Source organism: Harmonia axyridis, chromosome 4, assembly GCF_914767665.1.
Source record: "Harmonia axyridis chromosome 4, icHarAxyr1.1, whole genome shotgun sequence".
Classification (NCBI taxonomy): Eukaryota; Metazoa; Arthropoda; class Insecta; order Coleoptera; family Coccinellidae; genus Harmonia; species Harmonia axyridis.
The window spans coordinates 16,963,521-16,983,278 of NC_059504.1; the positions used below are offsets into that span (position 1 = coordinate 16,963,521).

The following is a 19,758-nucleotide window of genomic DNA, read 5'->3' on the forward strand; positions in this document are numbered from 1 at the left end:
ATACACCAATCTCCACTAAGAGAGCAAGAAAAGAAAATGAGGTTCTAAATTGAATTGGTTTTGATGGTTTCATCATGTGAAAATAAATGGACAGGGTTGGAATCACCTTGTTTTTTGATAGCTACGCCATTGAGAATATGACGTGACATTAAAAAAATTCGAAAGTATTTCAATTGCCTTTCAATTCTTGACAACCTTCGAATAAAATTAAACATTTCTAAATTGAAAAGCAGATAAATGCGTGAACCCTTATTTGAAAGTCCTTTTTGGAATAACCTCCACTATGGAAAAAATTCGGCTGATGAATTTATCGAAAAACTTGTACAAAATTGCAATATCAATCAAAAATAAGTCAGATGTATCAATTAACGCCTCTTCTCTCCAGTATATAGAAGACCTTTACGAAGCATGGTTGAAAGAACCAAATAGTGTCCACCCTGTAAGTTAAGAAAAATACCAAGTGAATTTTGAGAAAAAATCTTTATGAAGGACCAATTTACAAAAAGATACAAATACTTTATTTCTTTTTCGATTAAAAATGTGGAACCATAGAATACAAAATATAAATTCATATAAATTGAATAAAGAGACCCTCGTTTGAGGTGTTATAAGTAGGAATATAATAACTTACTATCACCCGACATCTCATGAACCTTAAAATTTAATTCTTTATACATCCTTTTAATGAAGTAGATCTCATGGTTTTTCTTGACATACCTACACCTATCATATTGCATTCACGTCAAAATTTTAGTCTCAACATATCAATCAGATACATTACAATGAATTCATACTCAATTATTTGCATAATGATTCTTGTGAATTTGTTCAATTTGATATGCGTGCCTTCGGCAGCTCTACAAATAGTACAAGATTTCCTGATAAGCTGTCTTCTAACGATTTTTGTACATGCATGTATGTATTTCAAGCGAGATATCATTTTAGGGTGAATTTAATGAAGAAAAGAGTTACACATCTCTAAAAATTGAATTTTGAAATCTTTATACCTATCGATATCCTGATAATCATGGTCGAAAAGAGTTTTGTTGTTAGTTTTGTATCTTTCAGAGAATTTGACCAAATCCCAAAAGAGATTCTTGGTGTGTAGATTATTTGTTAATTTTGATTGTTTGCAGTCCTGGGCTTTATTTTTCCAAAACTCAGCTGCAGGGGATGCAGGTTACACTCCGAAACATCCACCAGCTTATTTCAGTAAAAATGAGATGGCTTTGGGCGACTACCTAAGACAATTCGGACTTCCTCATGGACATTCTCATAGGCACTCTCACTCACATAGAACAGGCAGTTCTGCACAAGCACAACATGTAGATACTCTGGATGAAATTGAAGATTTTTCTGCCGTACAGCGATTAGTAAGCACTTACCAGGTGATGCTGAATCATTTATTTTATTTCTTTTATTTTAAATGTAGTTAAACGATGATGTTTTTGATCTCTATAAAAAGTATCTATTTTGTTGCTATCTTACCCATTCAGAACGGGTTTTCGAATATAAATGTTAGAATTCAACAATTTATAAACGTTGTTGAAACGTGTATCTTTCCATGATCAAATGGTATGACCTACTGAGTACAAATTACGTAAAAAATTGATTTCAAATAATAATACCCAGTATTAACATTAAAACCATTTCATGGTCCTTGCTAAATACACCCTCCCCATCCTTAGCCGAAAGTGGAACTACGCAGTAGGCTGGGTTTATGTGCTAAGCAGTGCCGATTTACTGAGAACTGCTCAGCGTGCGGCTTTATCTCTCGAGCTAGCAAATAATCACCACAGCATCAATGGCTAACGACGTGAGAACCTGTGATTTGTTTAAAAATAGTACTAATAATTTTTAGGATAAAGGATATCTGGCAGCTGATTTGGACCCTCTTGGGATAACTACGAAAAATCGTAGAGATAAAATAGAAAAATGGAAAATAGATGCGGGGTTCTACAAAAGAGGTTTCGGTAAGATTTGACTGAATATCTTTCTCCTTCAATGTTTGTGATTTCTTGTCAATTATTCAACATATTTAATGATTAAGATATTGAAATATTCTGCGTCGGTTTCTGAAATGAATAAGACTAAGATGAACTGAAAAATTAGTAACGAATGTTAGGTGTAATCTCGAATTGAATTGGTTTGTTACAGAAAATCCCGAGAAATTACAACAAAAATTTCGGCTTCCGCACAACACTTTCTTGGGACCTGATAAGATGACACTAAAAGAGATAATTGAGAGATGCGAAGAGGTTTACACGAATCGCATTGGCGTTGAGTATCGACACATAAACGATAACGAAAAAATTCGATGGATGAGGCAACAGTTAGAACCTCCTGGTATTGCTGTATTGCCAAAGGAGAAGAAAATAAAACTGTGGGAACGACTAGTCCGTACAACAGAGTGAGATAAAATGCACACATCGTCAAAAGTCTTGGGCCCCCTATCAACTCTCAACTCGTTGAATGTAACATGACAATTTTTTGTGTGAGGAATTTTCACTATCTTATCACTTTGAGTGTCCATATGGTTCACAGACGGATCAAAAACAGAGAAGGGCACTGGCATTGGGATATATGGACCTAAACTGAGGATATCTAAAGCCCTGGGAAGTGAGCCCTTGATTCTACAGACCGAGATAATGGCTGTTCATGTATGCGTCCAGGAGTATCTCAAAATGAATCTCAAGGGGGCGTATATCTACATCACCACGGACAGCCAATCCCTGGAATCGTGTTGCCAGGGGTCTCTGCTGACTTGGGAGTGCCGTAACACCATAAATCAACTGGCCAGAGGAAATAAGGTGACTCTACTATGGGTACCAGGGCACTGTGGGGTTGAAGGAAATGAAAAAGCTGATGAACTTGCAAAAAGTGCATTAAGGTTAACACCTGCTGGACCTGATCCTTTCTGTGGGCTAGGAAAAGACCAATATAAAGCTGCGGTCCAGCTATGGGAGTTGAACAACAGGATAATCCACTGGACTAACACTCCTAGACTTGTTCAGGCAAAGAAATTCGTGACCTATCTACGCCAAAAAGCTCCTGAAGCTGTCACGAGCCGAGCTTCGGGTGATGATGGGACTGTTGACGGGACACTGTCGGTACAAACATCATTTGTACCGTATGGGAAAGTCAGCAGACGAGATTTGCAGGCTCTGTGGATCGGAAGCAGAAACAGCTGAACACTTGGTATGCAAGTGTCCGGAGCTGGCTGGCCTAAGAACTATTCACATGGGTAAGCCGGTCCTGGATACCAGAGAGGTAACGGTTAAGGCCCCTAAGGAGGTTGTCAGTTTTATTAACGTCATTGACGATCTCCTTGGGTTTCTATGAATGAGTAGAGTAGAGAACAAAAGATCTGCATGGTCGCAGTTCCCGGAAGGCTTAGCGAAGCAAAACGACCCCAGTTCAAATAATAATAATAATATCACTTAAGTGAAAACAATAAACCTGCAAAAAATGTTTCTCGTTCGGGAGAATTCAGGTGTATTTGAAGTTAATCAGTTTTCAGCGAATAACGAGAGTTGTAATATTGAGAATATTCCCTGGAAAATGCCGGGACATCCAATTTCTCAGTTTGACCGGGCAAGAATGGTAGCCCTACATCAAGAAGCTTTGTCGAACCACCAGATTGCGCAATATTTGAATATTCTACGCACTTCAGTAAGGCACATTGTGGCCCTTCTCCTTGAAACCGGTAGCGTTGCCCGGAAACCTGTGCCTGGTCGAACCAGAGTAACATCTGCAAGGAAGACAAATTTTACTCAAAGGAAATTTGCAGTATCTGTAACAGCCCTTCGAAGTCACTTTTTGAGGACCTATAGACGGGTAGTCTCAACCAGTACCATAAGAAAAATATTTCATTCCACATTTTAAGGACGAGAAGACCTTCAAGAGTACCTCGGCTATCACCTGGACATGAGCAACCCGTCGGCAATGGGCAGAACACCACCAAGACCAGCTTTTACCACAATAGCGCAACGTAATTCTTTCGGACGAGTCACAATTCGGTTTAAAAAGTGATAATCGACGAGAAAGAGTTTTGGAGAGGTCCAGGCAGACTAGAGCGACTCAATGTCGCCCGGAAAGTTATGCCCTTTCAAGGAGGATCAATAATGTGCTGGGGGGGTATAATGTTTGGTCGCCGTACCCCTCTTATTATCGTTGAACGAACAATGACTGATGCCATCTACGTAGAAAACATCATTGAACCAATCATTGTTCCCCTGTGCAACGAATTTTAGGGGATAATTTCATTCATCAGGATGATGACGCCCCACCACACCGCACACGAAGGGTAAAAAACATTCTTCAAGAGAACAATATCCAGAGAATGAGCTGGCCAACAAACTCACCAGACATGAATCTAATTGAACACGTATGGGGTTACTTAGGGAGAGCAATATCTAATCGCCAAAATGGACTTTCAACTTTTCAGGAATTTAGTTAAGCACTTCAGGAAGAATGGAACGGTATGCCTGAAAATTTCATTAATGTTTTGATTCGTGAAATGCCTTGGCGTATCGAGCAGTTTATTGAAAAAATAGGTAGTAATAAGGACTACTGAATTTGGATTCAGTTGTGGAATAACTATAATTAATCAAAAATAAATAATCGATAAATTCAGATTTTTTTCTCATTTTTTCCTACTTTGTCTCATCCTGCATAAAGCAAAGAGTAACAAACCTGGATTTTCTATCAAATATATTGCAGCTGAAATGAAGGAAAATATTCTTCTTATTTCGGGAACATAGATTGTTTATTTCTTGAGAAACTTAGGGGGCCAAGATTTTTGACGATGTGTGTATTTTCATTTTAATTTTTGCTTTTTGATATGAGTTTTATAGAAGGCTCTGATTCTACTAAATGGCCTATCGAATCTTTCCAGATTCGAGGCCTTTTTGGCAAAGAAATGGGCTTCCGAAAAACGTTTTGGCATCGAAGGATGCGAGATGTTGATACCAGCAATGAAGGAGGTGATAGATCGGTCCACATCACACGGAGTAGAGAACTACATCATCGGTATGGCGCACAGAGGAAGACTGAACACCCTGGTGAACGTTTGCAGGAAAAATCTGTACCAACTGTTCGCTCATTTCATTGGATTGGAGGCTGCAGACGTTGGAGCCGGAGATGTCAAATACCATTTGGGTTCTTCCGATAAAATGTAATTCATTTTGGATATTTTTGACTGGAAAACCAATCAGATTCAGTTTTATAGAAATGCAGCTTTTGGTGGCAAAATTGATTTAAAAAAATTATTATTTTCAGTTGTTATCTAAAACTTGTGTTGAACTCTAAAGCATGAGACTTTTGAATGTTGAGATCGAAGAATTTCATCTAAAAATTATTATTTTGTCTCCTTTTGAATGCAACTTTTTTGGACCAATTATATGATTGACAGCTAGGTCAGTCTAGATTCTGCAACTTGACATCGATTGTCAGAGTCCTATAACCTTTAAAAATTTGGCTATCCTGTCCTATACCTATACCTCAGAACATAAGAATAACATAATAAGAAGAATCGTCTTGTAACTGATGCATTTGTTTTGATCCCAACATTCGTCACTCCTTGTCTGAAGGGACACTATAGCAGTAGCGTAACATAATTTGATTAATTTCGAAATTATCAATTGATGCTCAAAAATAGTTTACGATGTGATTTATTCATAAAAATTCTTTCGTGTTTCAAAAGACTCAATGTTTTTCTCAGTTTAATGATTTAGCTATTGTGAAGTTATGAAAAAAGGATTCCTGATGAAGCATTCAACAATCAAATCAGGATTCTCCACGCCTATGGCCCGCATTGTGATTGGCGACACTAAACTTCCATCTCTCTTGTATTCGGGATCGAGCACAAATGTTCCCTTTCCGTTCCTTCTATCTATATTCTGAGTCCTATACCCAAGGTCTGTAGATTACACTAAATCTATAAACCTTGTCCTATAGATACCGTCAAATATTACATGTTGGGATAATGACTATAAAGCGAATGCTGTATAATCACAGTGTCCGTGATCAATCACTAAATGTTTTTTTGGTAATAATACTGATTTGTTTCAGAATGAACCGAGCTAACAATAAAGTTATAAACGTAAGTCTAGTGGCAAACGCCTCCCATTTGGAGCATGTCAATCCAGTATGCTTAGGAAAATGTCGAGCAGAACAATTCTTTTCTGGAGATAGAAACGGAGATTTGGTGAGAGAAATACAATATTCATTAGCTACACAATGAAAATTAAAAATTTTATTTGATATGGAAGCTATTTTTTACCCTGGACTTTTGTGCTGCTGATTGTAGGTTATGCCCATTTTGATACACGGTGATTCATCTTTTTGCGGCCAAGGAATTGTATTCGAGGCAATCCAATTGTCTGATTTATCACATTTCACTTGTAAAGGAGCTGTCCACATCATCGTCAACAATCAAATAGGATTCACAACAATCCCTCACTTCTATAGATCTTCACCCATGTGTACAGGTGAGATTGATATTCAGCCTCTCAAAGAGAAATGAATGATGTCGATGCATACATGCATTTTAAATATAATTCAAATTATATAATAAAAGATCTTGTAACCTTACAATTGCCCATGAGACTCTATAAGACTGATTTCTAGTTTGGCTTATTTGGCAACAAAAATCCTACCCAGGTTTTTACAAATTCAATAAAATTGAATTATACAAAGATCGATCCTTTTCACTCTAAACGAATAATATTGAAATAAAAACTTAACTTAAATCAGTTTTTAATGAATTACTGTGCACTTAGGACGGAACCTCTTCTGTAGATTATTTTCAGCCTTCTAAACACCAGATCTTAGCAGGAAGCTATAATACTCCAATTCCCTTTCAGCGAAATTGATGTAATAACGCCAGGTATTACGCAGGTATTCTCTCAGTTTGAGGAACTAATGTGGTTTAACGTATGTACTATTCCAACTTCTATATCTCAAGGAAGTTCTTCTTTACGATATTTCAATCCCAATGGAGATTTCTATTGTTTAATCTCAAGGGAGATTATCCTTCTTGATATTTTTTAATCCCAAGAGAGGTTTCTGTTGTTCCAATCCCACGGGAGGTGCTTTGGGAAAATGAACAACGATATTAGAATATGTTAACCTGAATTTACAACTCCTTCTCGGATTTTTAACCAAGAAATTATAAGAAAATGATTACATTTATCATAAAATAAACCTGAGAAGGAGTTCTGCTGAAATTATTTGACACAAAAGAATTCTACCAAACCAGAAATACATTTCCACAATATGGATGACTCTTAAAAAAATTACTGTTTCAAAATTAATCAATTCGTTCTGGTGAGATTATTACTTGTTGAATGCAAATAATCATGTCAATAAACTAGTAATGGCTGAAATTTTAAACAAGGTATGTATCTTTTCTGAAGTCTCGATAATTATTGAAAATATTTCAGAAAATTATCTCTGTTTTTTTCGCTAGATACGCGCATACATTGGAGCTTCATCAGCGACCAATCACACACGACGAATCGACAAATTACCGCGTCTTTGAAAATTCCAGTAGCGTAACATGAATTGAAGCGTGCAAATTCGTTGCAATCTATAACATTCTAGTAACTCAACTATAAACTAAAACGCCATTGTTTACTTGAGAATCTTCAGGGTAAAATAAACTAATAGCCTTCATTTATATGGTCCATTGAGCAATAACTAGGAAGAGAAAATTATAGTATATTATCATCGTTCGTGTAACAGAGCAAAAACTCGTTCTGTTGAATATAAACTAACCAAATCTTTTTTTTTTCAGATGTGGCTAAAGTTATCAACGCTCCAATATTTCACGTCAATGCCGACGATCCAGAAGCGGTATATACAGTTTGTAAAGTGGCAGCTGATTGGAGAAAAACCTTCAAGAAATGCGTTGTTATAGATTTGGTTGGTTATAGAAGGAGCGGCCACAATGAGATAGATGAGCCATCTTTCACGCAGCCCCTCATGTACAAAATAATAAGAGCTAAACCTCCTGTTTTGCACGATTACACGAAGAGGCTCATTGCTGAAGGTTGGTCAGCTTTTTTTGAGTGCTCTTCTCTGAAACAATCATTTTGTTACAATGCCTGCAATTTTGAGAAAATTCGAAAGAATATCGAACAAAAGTTACTCAATATTTCCGTGATCATAAGAGCGACGGAGTTCAGATTTTGGGCGTTGATAATATGAAATAATAATTTTAGGTTCCGTGCGAAATTTCAAGCTGATCACTTACTGAAAACCGTAGAAAATTCTAGAAGAATATTGAAAAAGAAGTATTGAGCACTAAATATTGAATATTTTCGTAATCGATCTGGCTGAGATTTCGCATGTACTTCAAAAAATAATTATTCCAAGCTTTGTGCAGAATGTACTGCTTATATCGTCATCTAGAAACTTTCTCTTGGCTCTAAAGTGCACATTATCTGAGCTTCTGGATGATAATAACTCTATAAACACCAGATTTCAAGAGTACAAATATATGTCATGTGATGAAATTTATTGTTCCGTTTCTTGTATCGTTGAAACATTGCTACTAAATGGCTGAACAGCTTTTCATCTACAGGTGTCATAACGAAAGAAAGAGAAAAACAGTACAAAGAAGAGTACGATAAGATACTTGAAGACGGCTTGAACGCGTCAAGAAAAGAAACTCATATAAAGTTGTCCCATTGGCTTGACAGTCCCTGGACAGGTTTTTTCAAAGGGAAGGACAAATATGAGGTGAAATCAACAGGAGTGCCTGAAAAGACTCTCCAGCATATAGCTAAGACGTTTTCGTCACCACCACCTCCAGAACTGAAGTTCGTTACACATAAAGGTAGGGTTGTGTTTCTCAAGCCAATGTACAGGGTGATTATGTGCTCATTAAACATTCGAAAGTAGGTAGTGTTATGCTTTGACAGTTATTGTAGCTCTTTTATCATCTTAAAAAAAAGGCCCAATAAAGTCGAATCCCCCGTGGGTGCTGATCCAGGATAAGGACATATTCTGGTTGTTGGTACTCTATTTGTTGATGGAGCGTCATTCTATCTGATCCTAGACACTGATTCAATTCTCAATCTTATTTCTACTGAATGTCATCGCTCTGAACGTTCAGGCATTCATTCATGGCTAGCTTGACTCTGCAGATGTTTCTGTGTCCAGCTGGTTTGTTTTACAATGCTGCGAGTCTCTTTCAATCTATAGAGATTCTTTGCTAGCCCGAGCTATCACATCATAGACTGCACCTCTTGCGGAAGAAAGGTACCAACCGTTCAAAGGCAAAGTCACCGTACTTCTCTATGAAGATGAAAGTTGCATTTGGCAGGAGTCTCAGAGTTGCCATATTGATTATTTCATCAGTGATCCTGGGATAAAACACTGCAATCCTTCGAGAAAGGGCGCATCTTCTAAATTGGCTGAGAATTCCTCGCCAAAAGTTCATTATTTTGATGTTAGGAACAGGCGAACAACTTCATTGCGTCCAATATTGAGTTATCAACGGAAATTTCGTTGTGCTCTAAAAGAAAACATGCGATGATGTACGTTTCACTGTTCCATTGTTACTGATATGTCATTCTTCCGTTCGAAAAACGCCAACCAACCTTGTATCTCTGATTGTTTGTTTCGAAGACATCTTACTCTTTGAATTTGATTCAACATTTCAGGTATCGATCGAATATTGAAGCAGAGAACGGAAATGACACAGAAACGTATAACAGACTGGTCATTGGGTGAAGCCTTAGCGATTGGATCCTTGTTAAAGGAGGGGATCCACGTTCAGTTTTCTGGTCAAGACGTCGAGCGAGGCACCTTTTCTCATCGTCATCACGTCCTGCATCATCAGGAAATCGACAAGGTCATCTACAAGTGAGCAATGAAAACATATCTTATTCAAAGGGGAATTTTCAAAGGAGTTTTCCAATGTAAGCGAGACTAAACTTTTTTGGAGCGGTCTTCCCTGTGCCGCTCGAGCTATCATTTATCGAAAAACAATGAGGAAAGTACTGACGTCAAGTCAGGAGCTTTTGAGCTCTCGTTTATTCATGCTTCCTTGAAGACCACTGAACTCTAGTTATATGTTGTATGTATCCGACAAGGGTGCAACTGACGTATTAATGAATCAAATCTCAAAAGATCCTGAATTCATTTCAGTGCTTGAAATGAAGTCAGGAAGTGGTTGAAGTGAAGTCAGAAAGTGCCCTGAAGGAAGTTAGGAGCTTTTGAAGTCATCTGAAGTAATTGAAAGAGTACCTCTATAGAGGTACTCTTTCATCAGATATTTACCTACTATTCTACTATTTACTTACTTCAGATATTTTTAAGATAAGATGTACCAATAGATAATTGGGTAATGTAGGGTTTTTTATATCATACAGTTTACAGACATAAGTGTAATTTATTTCATCGACTTGAGAAATAACACCAGTCAAAGCAACTCAAGAATCACGCGCATAGTACATTTCCGCAATCAAGTAAATAACTAGAATTCTTTTTTCAGTCCCTTGACGAACTTGTATCCGGATCAGGCAAAGTACTCCATCTGCAACAGTTCTTTGTCTGAGAATGCAGTGTTGGGATTCCAGCTTGGCTACTCCACACACGATCCGAAGTGTCTTGTGATTTGGGAGGCACAGTTCGGTGATTTTGCCAATACTGCACAGGCTGTCATAGACACTTTCATCACGTCCGGACAAACTAAATGGTTCCGGCAATCTGGATTACTTATGCTGCTGCCACATGGGTTCGAAGGTACACACCTTACCCTTAAAGATACTCTAGAGTCTTATATCAATTTAATTGAGGAATTCTGCTATTGTAGTGTATCTAACAGAGGTATCAGGTTTTTTCTACTTTATACCCTCCTATCGTTTTGCTATTAAGATCATTTTGATTTGATTCGATGTAAGAGGGGTTTAATGGCAACACTACATTATGGTATATTGTGTCCCTCATTAGAACTGTTCTCGTCATTATTGGGGATAGTCTACAGCTTGCCCTCCAGTTCCAGAGTTCTAATCAACTCCAATATCTAGGGTAGCATCAAGAAGGTCTTTTGTCTCTTGTCCAAACCTTTTTTGCGTTGGTTAGCGATGGCGAGGCAATCCGTTACCCGGTGAGTTTCTTCTCCTCCCCGCAGAATCTTCACTTGTCGTTTTCTGCTAGACTTATTCCCATGAGCTTTTTCCTGTGGCAGCCGTTTTCATTGAGGAGGTATAGCATTGATATTCTTGCAAAGATCCAGATACTCATGAAACTCTTCTTTCTTATAGGTACATTTACCTATACCACAGAACGGATCTGGGAAAATGAAAGGAGTTTGTGCTTCTTTTCTGACAAGTATGTAGACTCTTCATCTCCTTTAATTTCTGAGTGAGTGGGAACCCAGACTGAAATGACCTTGTTATTTTTGCCTATTCCATTGAGTTTTCTTTGGCACTCCAATACCATCTTAGAATCAATGATATGTGAGCTCAATGCTTTGATTGCAGCCTGACTGTCAGAATATATGGCAACATCACATTTTTGATAGTTTCTTAGTAGGTTCATTTCCACACATCTTTTGATTGTAAGTATCTCTGTCTGAAATACACTTGGACAGCGGTCTAACATTCAGTGCCAACCTCGAATACTCCAGCATCAGTTCCCGTGAATCTCAAACCATCTGTGTACCATTTGATGGTATTCTTTTTGGAGAGCTTGGATTGTGGACTCCCATTCCCAATCTCCCTTTCTACTCAGTATCGTAATGAAGGTATTTTCGATGCTTGTTTTCTTTATCATCTTCTCACTGACAAGACCCCCTGGATAATATTAGAATGGCCTCATGGACTAATCTATACAGGGTTAGAACTATTTAGAGTAGCACTGCAGGGACTCGCAATTTTTTCTTTATTACCTCATAAGGAGAACCAATATGGCGTCCGTAACATAAAAAAATGACTATCGCATCTCTGAAACAATGTAAAACAGAAAAAATCTGACGACTCTATTAGAATCTCTATGTATATTGGATAATGGCTTCAGACCGAATTTCGTGAAATTATCTCCAGAAACAAAATGAGTTATACTGAAATAACGAAAATTCCGATTTTAGTTTTTCCGACATATCTCGGGAACCATTGGAGATATTTTACATCTTTTCACACCAACACACTTATCTCTAAATAACGCAACTTTTTTGTAATTTAAGCCACCCTGTATTTCTAACGATTTTCAATATCCCTATAGTGCCCCTCTAAATATTTCTAACACTGTTTATTACAAGTTGAATTGGTGTGAGATCTGTAATGATCACCAATGCCCTTGTTGGGCACGTTCTTATAGCTCTAAACACAGGTTACTCTTTTTATTCTATCAAGAGATCTCCTCGTGCTGATGTGATAATGATAATTATAATTCAGGAATGGGCCCCGAACACTCCAGCGCTCGCATTGAGCGATTCCTGGAGCTCTGTGACGATGACCCCGAAACAGCGCCAAAAATCGACGATCCACAGTTCGGAATCAAGCAACTCCACGAAACTAACGTGATCCTAGCCAACGTCACCACTCCAGGAAACCTATTCCACATCTGGAGACGTCAGGTCTACCTGAATTTCCGGAAACCTTGCATCATCTTCACCCCCAAGTTCATTCTGAGACACCCCGAGGCTCAGAGCAGCTATGACGAGATGGTGGAAGGTACGTTCTTTAAGCCCATCTACCCAGACAAAGACGCCAGTACGGAGGCCAAGAAGCTGCTGTTTTGCTCAGGCAAGGTCTACTACGAACTGAAGGAGGAGAGAGCGAAGAGGAATCTGGCGAAGGATATAGCTTTGGTGCGGATAGAGCAGGTTGGTGGGCAAAGCTCTTACCTATAAAACTTTACTTCGTCCTCATATGAACAAAATTACTCTCATTCCTTCAAAGGGCATCAAAAAACTTACTTTCTAGTTAAGAGGGACCGTTCAACCATTCACTTTTGTGTAAAAAATAAACAATACTGTGCTTGAAGTGGCGATGGGACACAGTAACAAAGCCTACATCGAACACAAGCGGTTATTCTAACTCGCACAAGCTCTGAGAGGTCGCCTAGAGGCCAAGGAGAATCGGGTTATTATCAACAATATTTGAACTGGGGTCGTTTTGGTTCGGTAAGCCTTCCGGGAACTGCGACCATGCAGATCTTTCGTTCTCTACCCTACTCATTCATAGAAACCCAGGGAGGTCGTCAATGACGTTAATAAAACTGACAACCTCCTTAGGGGCCTTGACCGTTACCTCTCTGGAATCCAGGACCGGCTTACCCACGTGAATGGTTCTTAGGCCAGCCAGCTCCGAACACTTGCATACCATGTGTTCGGCTGTTTCTGCTTCTGATCCACAGAGTCCGCAAATCTCATCTGCTTACTTTCCCATATGGTACAAATGATGTTTGTATCGACAGTGCCCCGTCAACAGTCCCACCATCACCCGAAGCTCGGCTCGCGACAGCTTCAGGAGCTTTTTGGAGTAGGTAGATGAAATCTTCAGGAATTTCTTTGCCTGAACAAGTCTAGGAGTGTTAGTCCTGTGGATGCTGTTCAACTCCCATAGCTGGACCGCAGCTTCATATTGGTCTTTTCCTATCCCACAGAAAGGCTCAGGTCCAGCAGGTGTTGACCTTGATGCACTTTTTGCAAGTTCATCAGCTTTTCCATTTCCTTCAACCCCACAGTGCCCTGGTACCCATAGTAGAGTCACCTTATTTCCTCTGGCCAGTTGCTTCATGGTGTTACGGCACTCCCAAGTCAGCAGAGACCCCTGACAACACGATTCCAGGGATCTCAACGTGGTTTGGCTGTCCGTGGTGATGTAGATATACGCCCCCTTGAGGTTAATTTTGAGACACTCCTGGGCGCATACATAAACAGCCATTATCTCGGTCTGTAGAATTGAGGGTTCACTTCCCAGGGCTTTAGAGATCCTCAGTTTAGATCCATATATCCCAATGCCGGTGCCCTAGGAGAATCGAGTTAGAAAAACATAAACATGGTCATATACTTATGAATCGTGCTGCAACTTATACAAACTGCAAAACATTCATTCATTGTTAGCTCAGTTGTTATGGTTCTTACCAAACATATCTAATGACCATAACTTGATGTAAAGATTTATTGATATGTCATTTTCTACCTAGTTATGCCCTTTTCCTTATGACTTAGTCAAGAAAGAATTGGACAAGTATCCAGACGCACAAATAGCTTGGGTGCAAGAAGAACACAAGTTTCAAGGTCCATGGGCTTTTGTAACATACAGGATCAATCATCTTCTTCAGAAGCAGAAAGAAATACTGTGAGTGTACCTCATCAGGTATTCTGAGTTTGAACTCAAATGAAATGTCCTTGAATGAAGTGTCCTAAATGGATTTATCCTAAATTTAATCGTTCCAAACTGATTCGAACAAACTTTCGTATGGGACTTTGATAATATGACATTATATAGGATGTTCCTGAATTGGAGGAAATGACAGATTCGTCGGATCATTTCGGGTAGAACAAATCCAACAAGTTTGATTTTTTTCATCGTAGCACCTTCCCTTCACAATATATTAAATGATAAGTTTTCATCATGTGATATTTTAATTCGAATGCAAATCTACAAGGCGAATTTTTTTTTGGAACAGTCCGCTTCTTTTCTCAAGAACTTTTTTGGTGGACCACTGGTATTAATTTTTCGAGAAATTTCTTTTTTTCCTTTGCACCTCCAATTTATGAACACCCTGTGCTGTATTGGTGACGATATGTCTCGTTATTGTTAATATCCATTGCTTTGAGAGAGTACACTTAATTATTTATAAAAAACTGTATTTTATGAAGAAGTTTGGGTGTTTTGTGCTAATGGAAATTTTAAAAGAATCGTGATAGATTGAAACACTTTCCATTTTTAATCAAAACAGTTGATTTTAGCTCAAATAATTTGCATCAAGTTCTCTAATGAAAACTTGTAAGGAGATGAAAATTATTCATTTGATGTTGAATTTTTTCAGATATATTGGAAGACCAGTTTCAGCAAGTACTGCTAGTGGAAATAAGAACATGCACCTCAAAGAACTCAAGAACTTCATTGATGAAGCAATGAAAGTTTGAAAATAAAATAAGAAGTATTCATCAATAAATTCCTTCTATAAAGAATGACCATTTTATTCAAAAACAGAACGAAGTCAGAATATGCGCCTGTCTATAAAATGAAAATCAATGTTCAATATCATCATTTTATTTGAAAATTTTGTGTTACTTGGGTGATAATCACCTTGAAAATTCTTCCAATACATTGTGGTGACTCTATGTTGACTCGAAAGCTACAAAATTCTTGGCAGACATACACCCAACCGTTCTATGGAAAAGTCACCACACTTTGCTATGGATGTGGAGGGTGTATATGGCAGGTACCACTGAGTTGCCATACTGATGATTCCATCAGTGGTTCCGGGATGAAAATGGGTTGAGAACGTCACGCCAAAACATCATTTTTATTATCATCGCAAATCAAACATCCAACCAAAATTGACATGTTTACACAAAATCATAAAAATGTCGATTTCATTCACGATGTTGTCGAGCCTTCTGAGTGCCTATTTCGTTGATCAGTTCGATGCTAGGCGAGAAAATATCCTTGGCAGTTATACCCCTCTGTATATTTTGCACTCCTCTCATGCCCATTCTGTTGACGTAATACTTAGGAATGTTGGACTCATTGTAAATGCGGGAATGGGCCTCCTGGACAACTCCTACGATTTTCTGAGCCATTGGATCGTCCTCGTAGTCCATGTTGTATTTGAGATTTTTTATGTTACATCTGAATATTTCTCGATGTCTCATCTCGATAGTCAAACGTTCAAGGTGCTTGGTTGGGATTACTTCTATGTGGTAGCTAAGTTTGTTGAGTTCACCTGAAGATGAATTGGATAATGGAGCAAAAGATGGAATATATAAGGTGTACAACTCCGCCTCCGCCGTTTTGCAATGGATGGCTGTAGCGGTCGAAATAAATAGATCGTAGATGTCATACAATAAGCTCAGGTATTTTTGAACATAACGCCATCGAATTATTAGTCGATTTGTGTCTGCATCATACAGTTATTCTCGAGCTTACGAGCCAAATTCTCGTCATTTGCGGAAGTCTGTGGCTGAGGGGCTCATCGAATGCTCTCAAATACCCATGGTGAGGCCGCTATTATTGAAAAAAAATACTGAGAAGATACCATGCTGATCTTCGACGGAGATCGTGGAAGAGAAAAGGTTTTCGAAGATGCAGAATTGGAGACATTACTTGACCAAGACTCGTGTCAAACGCAACAAGAATTGACAGGATCGTTGGAAGTGAAGTAACAAGCCATGGGTATTATTCCAAAACAAGGAAATTGGGTGCCGTACGAGTTGAAACCGAGATATGTTGAGCGGCGTTTGTTTGCTTGTGACCAGCTAGTTGAAAGGCAAAGACGGAAGGGATTTCATCATCGCATTGTGACTGGAGACGGAAAATGGGTTTATTACGATAATCCCAAGCGCAAAAAATCATGGGGATATCCTGGCCATGCATCCAAGTCGACGGCCAAACCGAATATTCACGGTTCCTGGGTCATGCTCAGTATTTGGTGGGATTAGCTCGGCGTAGTGTATTATGAGTTGTTCAAACCGACTGAATCACCACAGGCAATCGTTATCGAATGCAATTAATGCGTATTAGCCGAGCATTTGAAGACAAACGGCCGCAATACAACGAGAGACATGATGAAGTGATTTTACAGCATGACAATGCTCGACCCTGTGTTACGAAAGTGGCCAAGACATACTTAGAAACGTTGAAATGATATGTCCTACACCACTCGACGTATTCTCCAGATGTTGTTCCCTCGGACTATCACTTGTTTCGATGAGTGGCACACAGTATGGCTGACCAGCACTTCCGGTCTTATGGAGAAGTAATAAATTGGATCGATTCGTGGATCGCTTCAAAAGTTTTTTCAACGCGGGTTTCTTACGCTGCCCGAAAGATGGGAGAAATTAGTGGCCAGCGATGGACAATATTTTGAATCATAAATGTATAACCAGTTTTTTACAATAAAGCCTAGAATTACGGAAAAAAACGGGGAAGCAAAGTTGTACGCCTATGTAGGAATATTGTGCTTGGGAAGATGAAAAAAGGTTGCTGCTGAAAAAAAAAAGAGAATTGTCTATTCCTGTTGAACATTACGGCAGTGAAAGTCTTCGAATTCACAATAGTCGCTAATTTATTCGATGAAATACTCACTTAGTAATCCATGAAGCCTTTCAGGCTTATGTTTTATTAATCCATTGGTTTCGTAGGGCCCAAAAAAAACTATGAGGGACATGATGCATTGCCGCAGCTAAATTTCTCAGATTGACAGATATTTTAGGAAATGTCATAAAAGTTCATAAAAAAATCCTGTGTGTTTTGTGCTCCCATACAAGATCAAGGATATCCAGGAATTGTCCCTAAGGAATAAATTGGAACAGCGTGTTGTAAGCTCGACAAAATTCTATGTTGGTAAATATTAACGTCATTTCATTTCTGGCGAATTGATAAGTATATTTTATGAATAGGTATGCCTGATATTGAATGATTGAGTATCAAGGAGACTTCATTTTTTATTTATTATTATGTTGGAACAGAAGTCTTCAAATATAACAGATCACTATCTATTTGAGAAAGTATGAAAGGAGAAAAAGACGAGTTGGAAGTGATAAAGTAAGAAACTCATACTGATTTCGATTACATGCAACTTAAATATTTGGTTCATACTTACTATTTGAAGAATAATTCAATTATGTCTCGATCTTTTTATAAAAGTTGGAGGTAAGGAAGGATCTGAAAATGTAAGAAACTTCTAAAAATATTCTAGCGTAATAGGATTGCTTTGTTGAACTACTTGTTTCTCTTTTTCAGTGAACACGTATCTTTTTCCAAATATCTGTAATTTCGAGTTCTGAACCGAGAAAGGTCTCAAATGATTTCATTCAAGTCAAAAACCAATTCTTTACGTCCGACTTGTAGGTATACTCGATAATTATCGAACGAAAATTTTCAAGGTAGATTTGTGGTCTAAATATCTTTGTTTAGTTCGTATGCAATCAATATGAAATTTTGCACAAGGTTTCAAATTATCACATAAATAATTCAAATGGACAAAACTGGTTGCAAAATGGCGAATGCGCGTTCTACATTAGAAATTAGAAACATTGATTGAAGTGGCGGTTTGCTAGTCTTTAACAAATTTGAAAAAAAAACATGATGTGGATTTCTCGAATTAACTTCACAACAACTCACATTCATATGGTACAAAAATTGATCAAAATCACTAAAATCAGATTGATTTAATGGGTGACATTAACAAAGGAGGTAGTCAGATGTTGTCTGGCATTGGCAGTATCACTCCAGAGAATTGTAAGTATTGTATTTTTTTACAAGACATTAATCTTCAAAGTGAGGTCAGGAAAGTTTGCTTTCTTGATCAGATCCAAGTTTCTAAATTATTGTTTTAGAAAGCATTTACGTGCATGATGAAAACTTCATATGACATTCGAGGAGATATTTGAGCCCTGAATGAGTTACTATTCAGGAAAAACTCGGAGAGTTGAACAAATGCGTTAAGGCTCTGACTCCACGTTAAATCTTCTCCGTAAATATATTCCCCATAAATAGTATTTTTGGTTTGGGGAAAAGAATCATATTAATGTTAAAAATGCGAAACCAACCATTTTACAAGGTTTAACTTTTGCCGAAACAACAAACAATTTCTTTTAGAGAAATAACCAAGCCATAATTTTCAATCACCATAGTCTTTGAGAAGAGAAATTTTTATGCGGTAGACTCTCGAAAATTAAAGAATACAATGATTGTTGTAAAGCTTCTCGTTCCTCAACGTGCCACTGTTTGGTGCGTTTTTTAGACTGGTGCTATGATTGGACTTTACTAATTGAAAAATGAGGCTGGTTCAAATGTTACGGTGAATAGATTGCGTTACCAAACTATGATTAATGATTTTTTATAGCCGAAATTGGAAAATATTGAAGTGGAGTATGAAAGACGTTTATTTTCAACAAAACGGTGCTACGTGCCACTCAAGCAATAAAACAACGCAAATTTGGAAGAAAAGTTTCCTGGCCGAGTTATTTTTCGTGCAGGTTATCACTATCGGCCACCGAGATTTTATGATTTTACACCTTTAGACTTTTTTCCTTGGGCTTCGTGAAAGTTATTTTGATATTCCACAATCGATTAAAGACCTTTAATATGGAATACGTGAAGTTATCGTAGACATATAGCCGCAACGTACGAATTAGTCATTGAAAATTTCATGAGAAGAATATAGTGCTGCAACCATAGCCTTGGCGGTAATTTGGCTGATATCGTTTTCCATCGTTAATGGCAATTAGAAATAATTAAACATCCAATGATTTGTTTTAAAAAATACTCGTTTTTCAATATCAAAATGAAATTCTTATTGGAAGTTCATAATATTATATTTATTAGTAGTATTCATTCCTTTTTTTTTTTCATTGCAAGAATTAGAATGTTGGCTATGTATTTCTACTTTTTGATTTCAATTATTGCATCCTTCGTTAGAAAGGATATTCTCGCTGATTTTTTTCTCGCCATTACATAATGGAAAAGATCCGAGAATTTCGGCATAGTGTTTCTGCCAAACAGCTGTTAGCGCAAAACAGTACAATAAAATCCTCCTAAATATAAAATGAGCGGCCTGGATGTT

General features: G+C 37.9%; 2 protein-coding genes across 4 annotated transcripts; one reads left to right on the forward strand and one right to left on the reverse strand.

The window, feature by feature from the left end:
• Nucleotides 1-145: 145 nt before the first annotated feature.
• On the forward strand, nt 146-15,157 carry LOC123678278 (2-oxoglutarate dehydrogenase, mitochondrial-like). Of its 3 annotated transcripts, none has more exons than XM_045615247.1 (14): nt 146-439; nt 1,137-1,388; nt 1,862-1,973; nt 2,158-2,410; nt 4,898-5,176; nt 6,073-6,208; nt 6,311-6,491; nt 7,799-8,053; nt 8,588-8,842; nt 9,672-9,873; nt 10,505-10,755; nt 12,408-12,838; nt 14,164-14,318; nt 15,013-15,157. In XM_045615247.1, exons 1-14 carry the CDS (start codon nt 284-286, stop codon nt 15,110-15,112), a joined length of 3,018 nt encoding a protein of 1,005 aa, XP_045471203.1. In that variant the 5' UTR covers nt 146-283; the 3' UTR covers nt 15,113-15,157. The 3 variants fall into 3 exon arrangements, with proteins under 3 accessions (XP_045471203.1, XP_045471204.1, XP_045471205.1); XM_045615248.1 differs by lacking the exon at nt 146-439 and adding an exon at nt 725-915; XM_045615249.1 differs by lacking the exons at nt 146-439; nt 2,158-2,410 and having other exon boundaries at nt 1,251-1,388.
• Nucleotides 15,158-15,223: 66 nt separating this feature from the next.
• On the reverse strand, nt 15,224-17,426 carry LOC123678279 (UPF0728 protein C10orf53 homolog). Its single transcript, XM_045615250.1, has 2 exons — nt 17,277-17,426; nt 15,224-15,915 (listed from the first exon to the last, which is right to left on the reverse strand). Exons 1-2 carry the CDS (start codon nt 17,356-17,358, stop codon nt 15,566-15,568), a joined length of 432 nt encoding a protein of 143 aa, XP_045471206.1. The 5' UTR covers nt 17,359-17,426; the 3' UTR covers nt 15,224-15,565.
• Between the last annotated feature and the right edge of the window lie 2,332 nt (nt 17,427-19,758).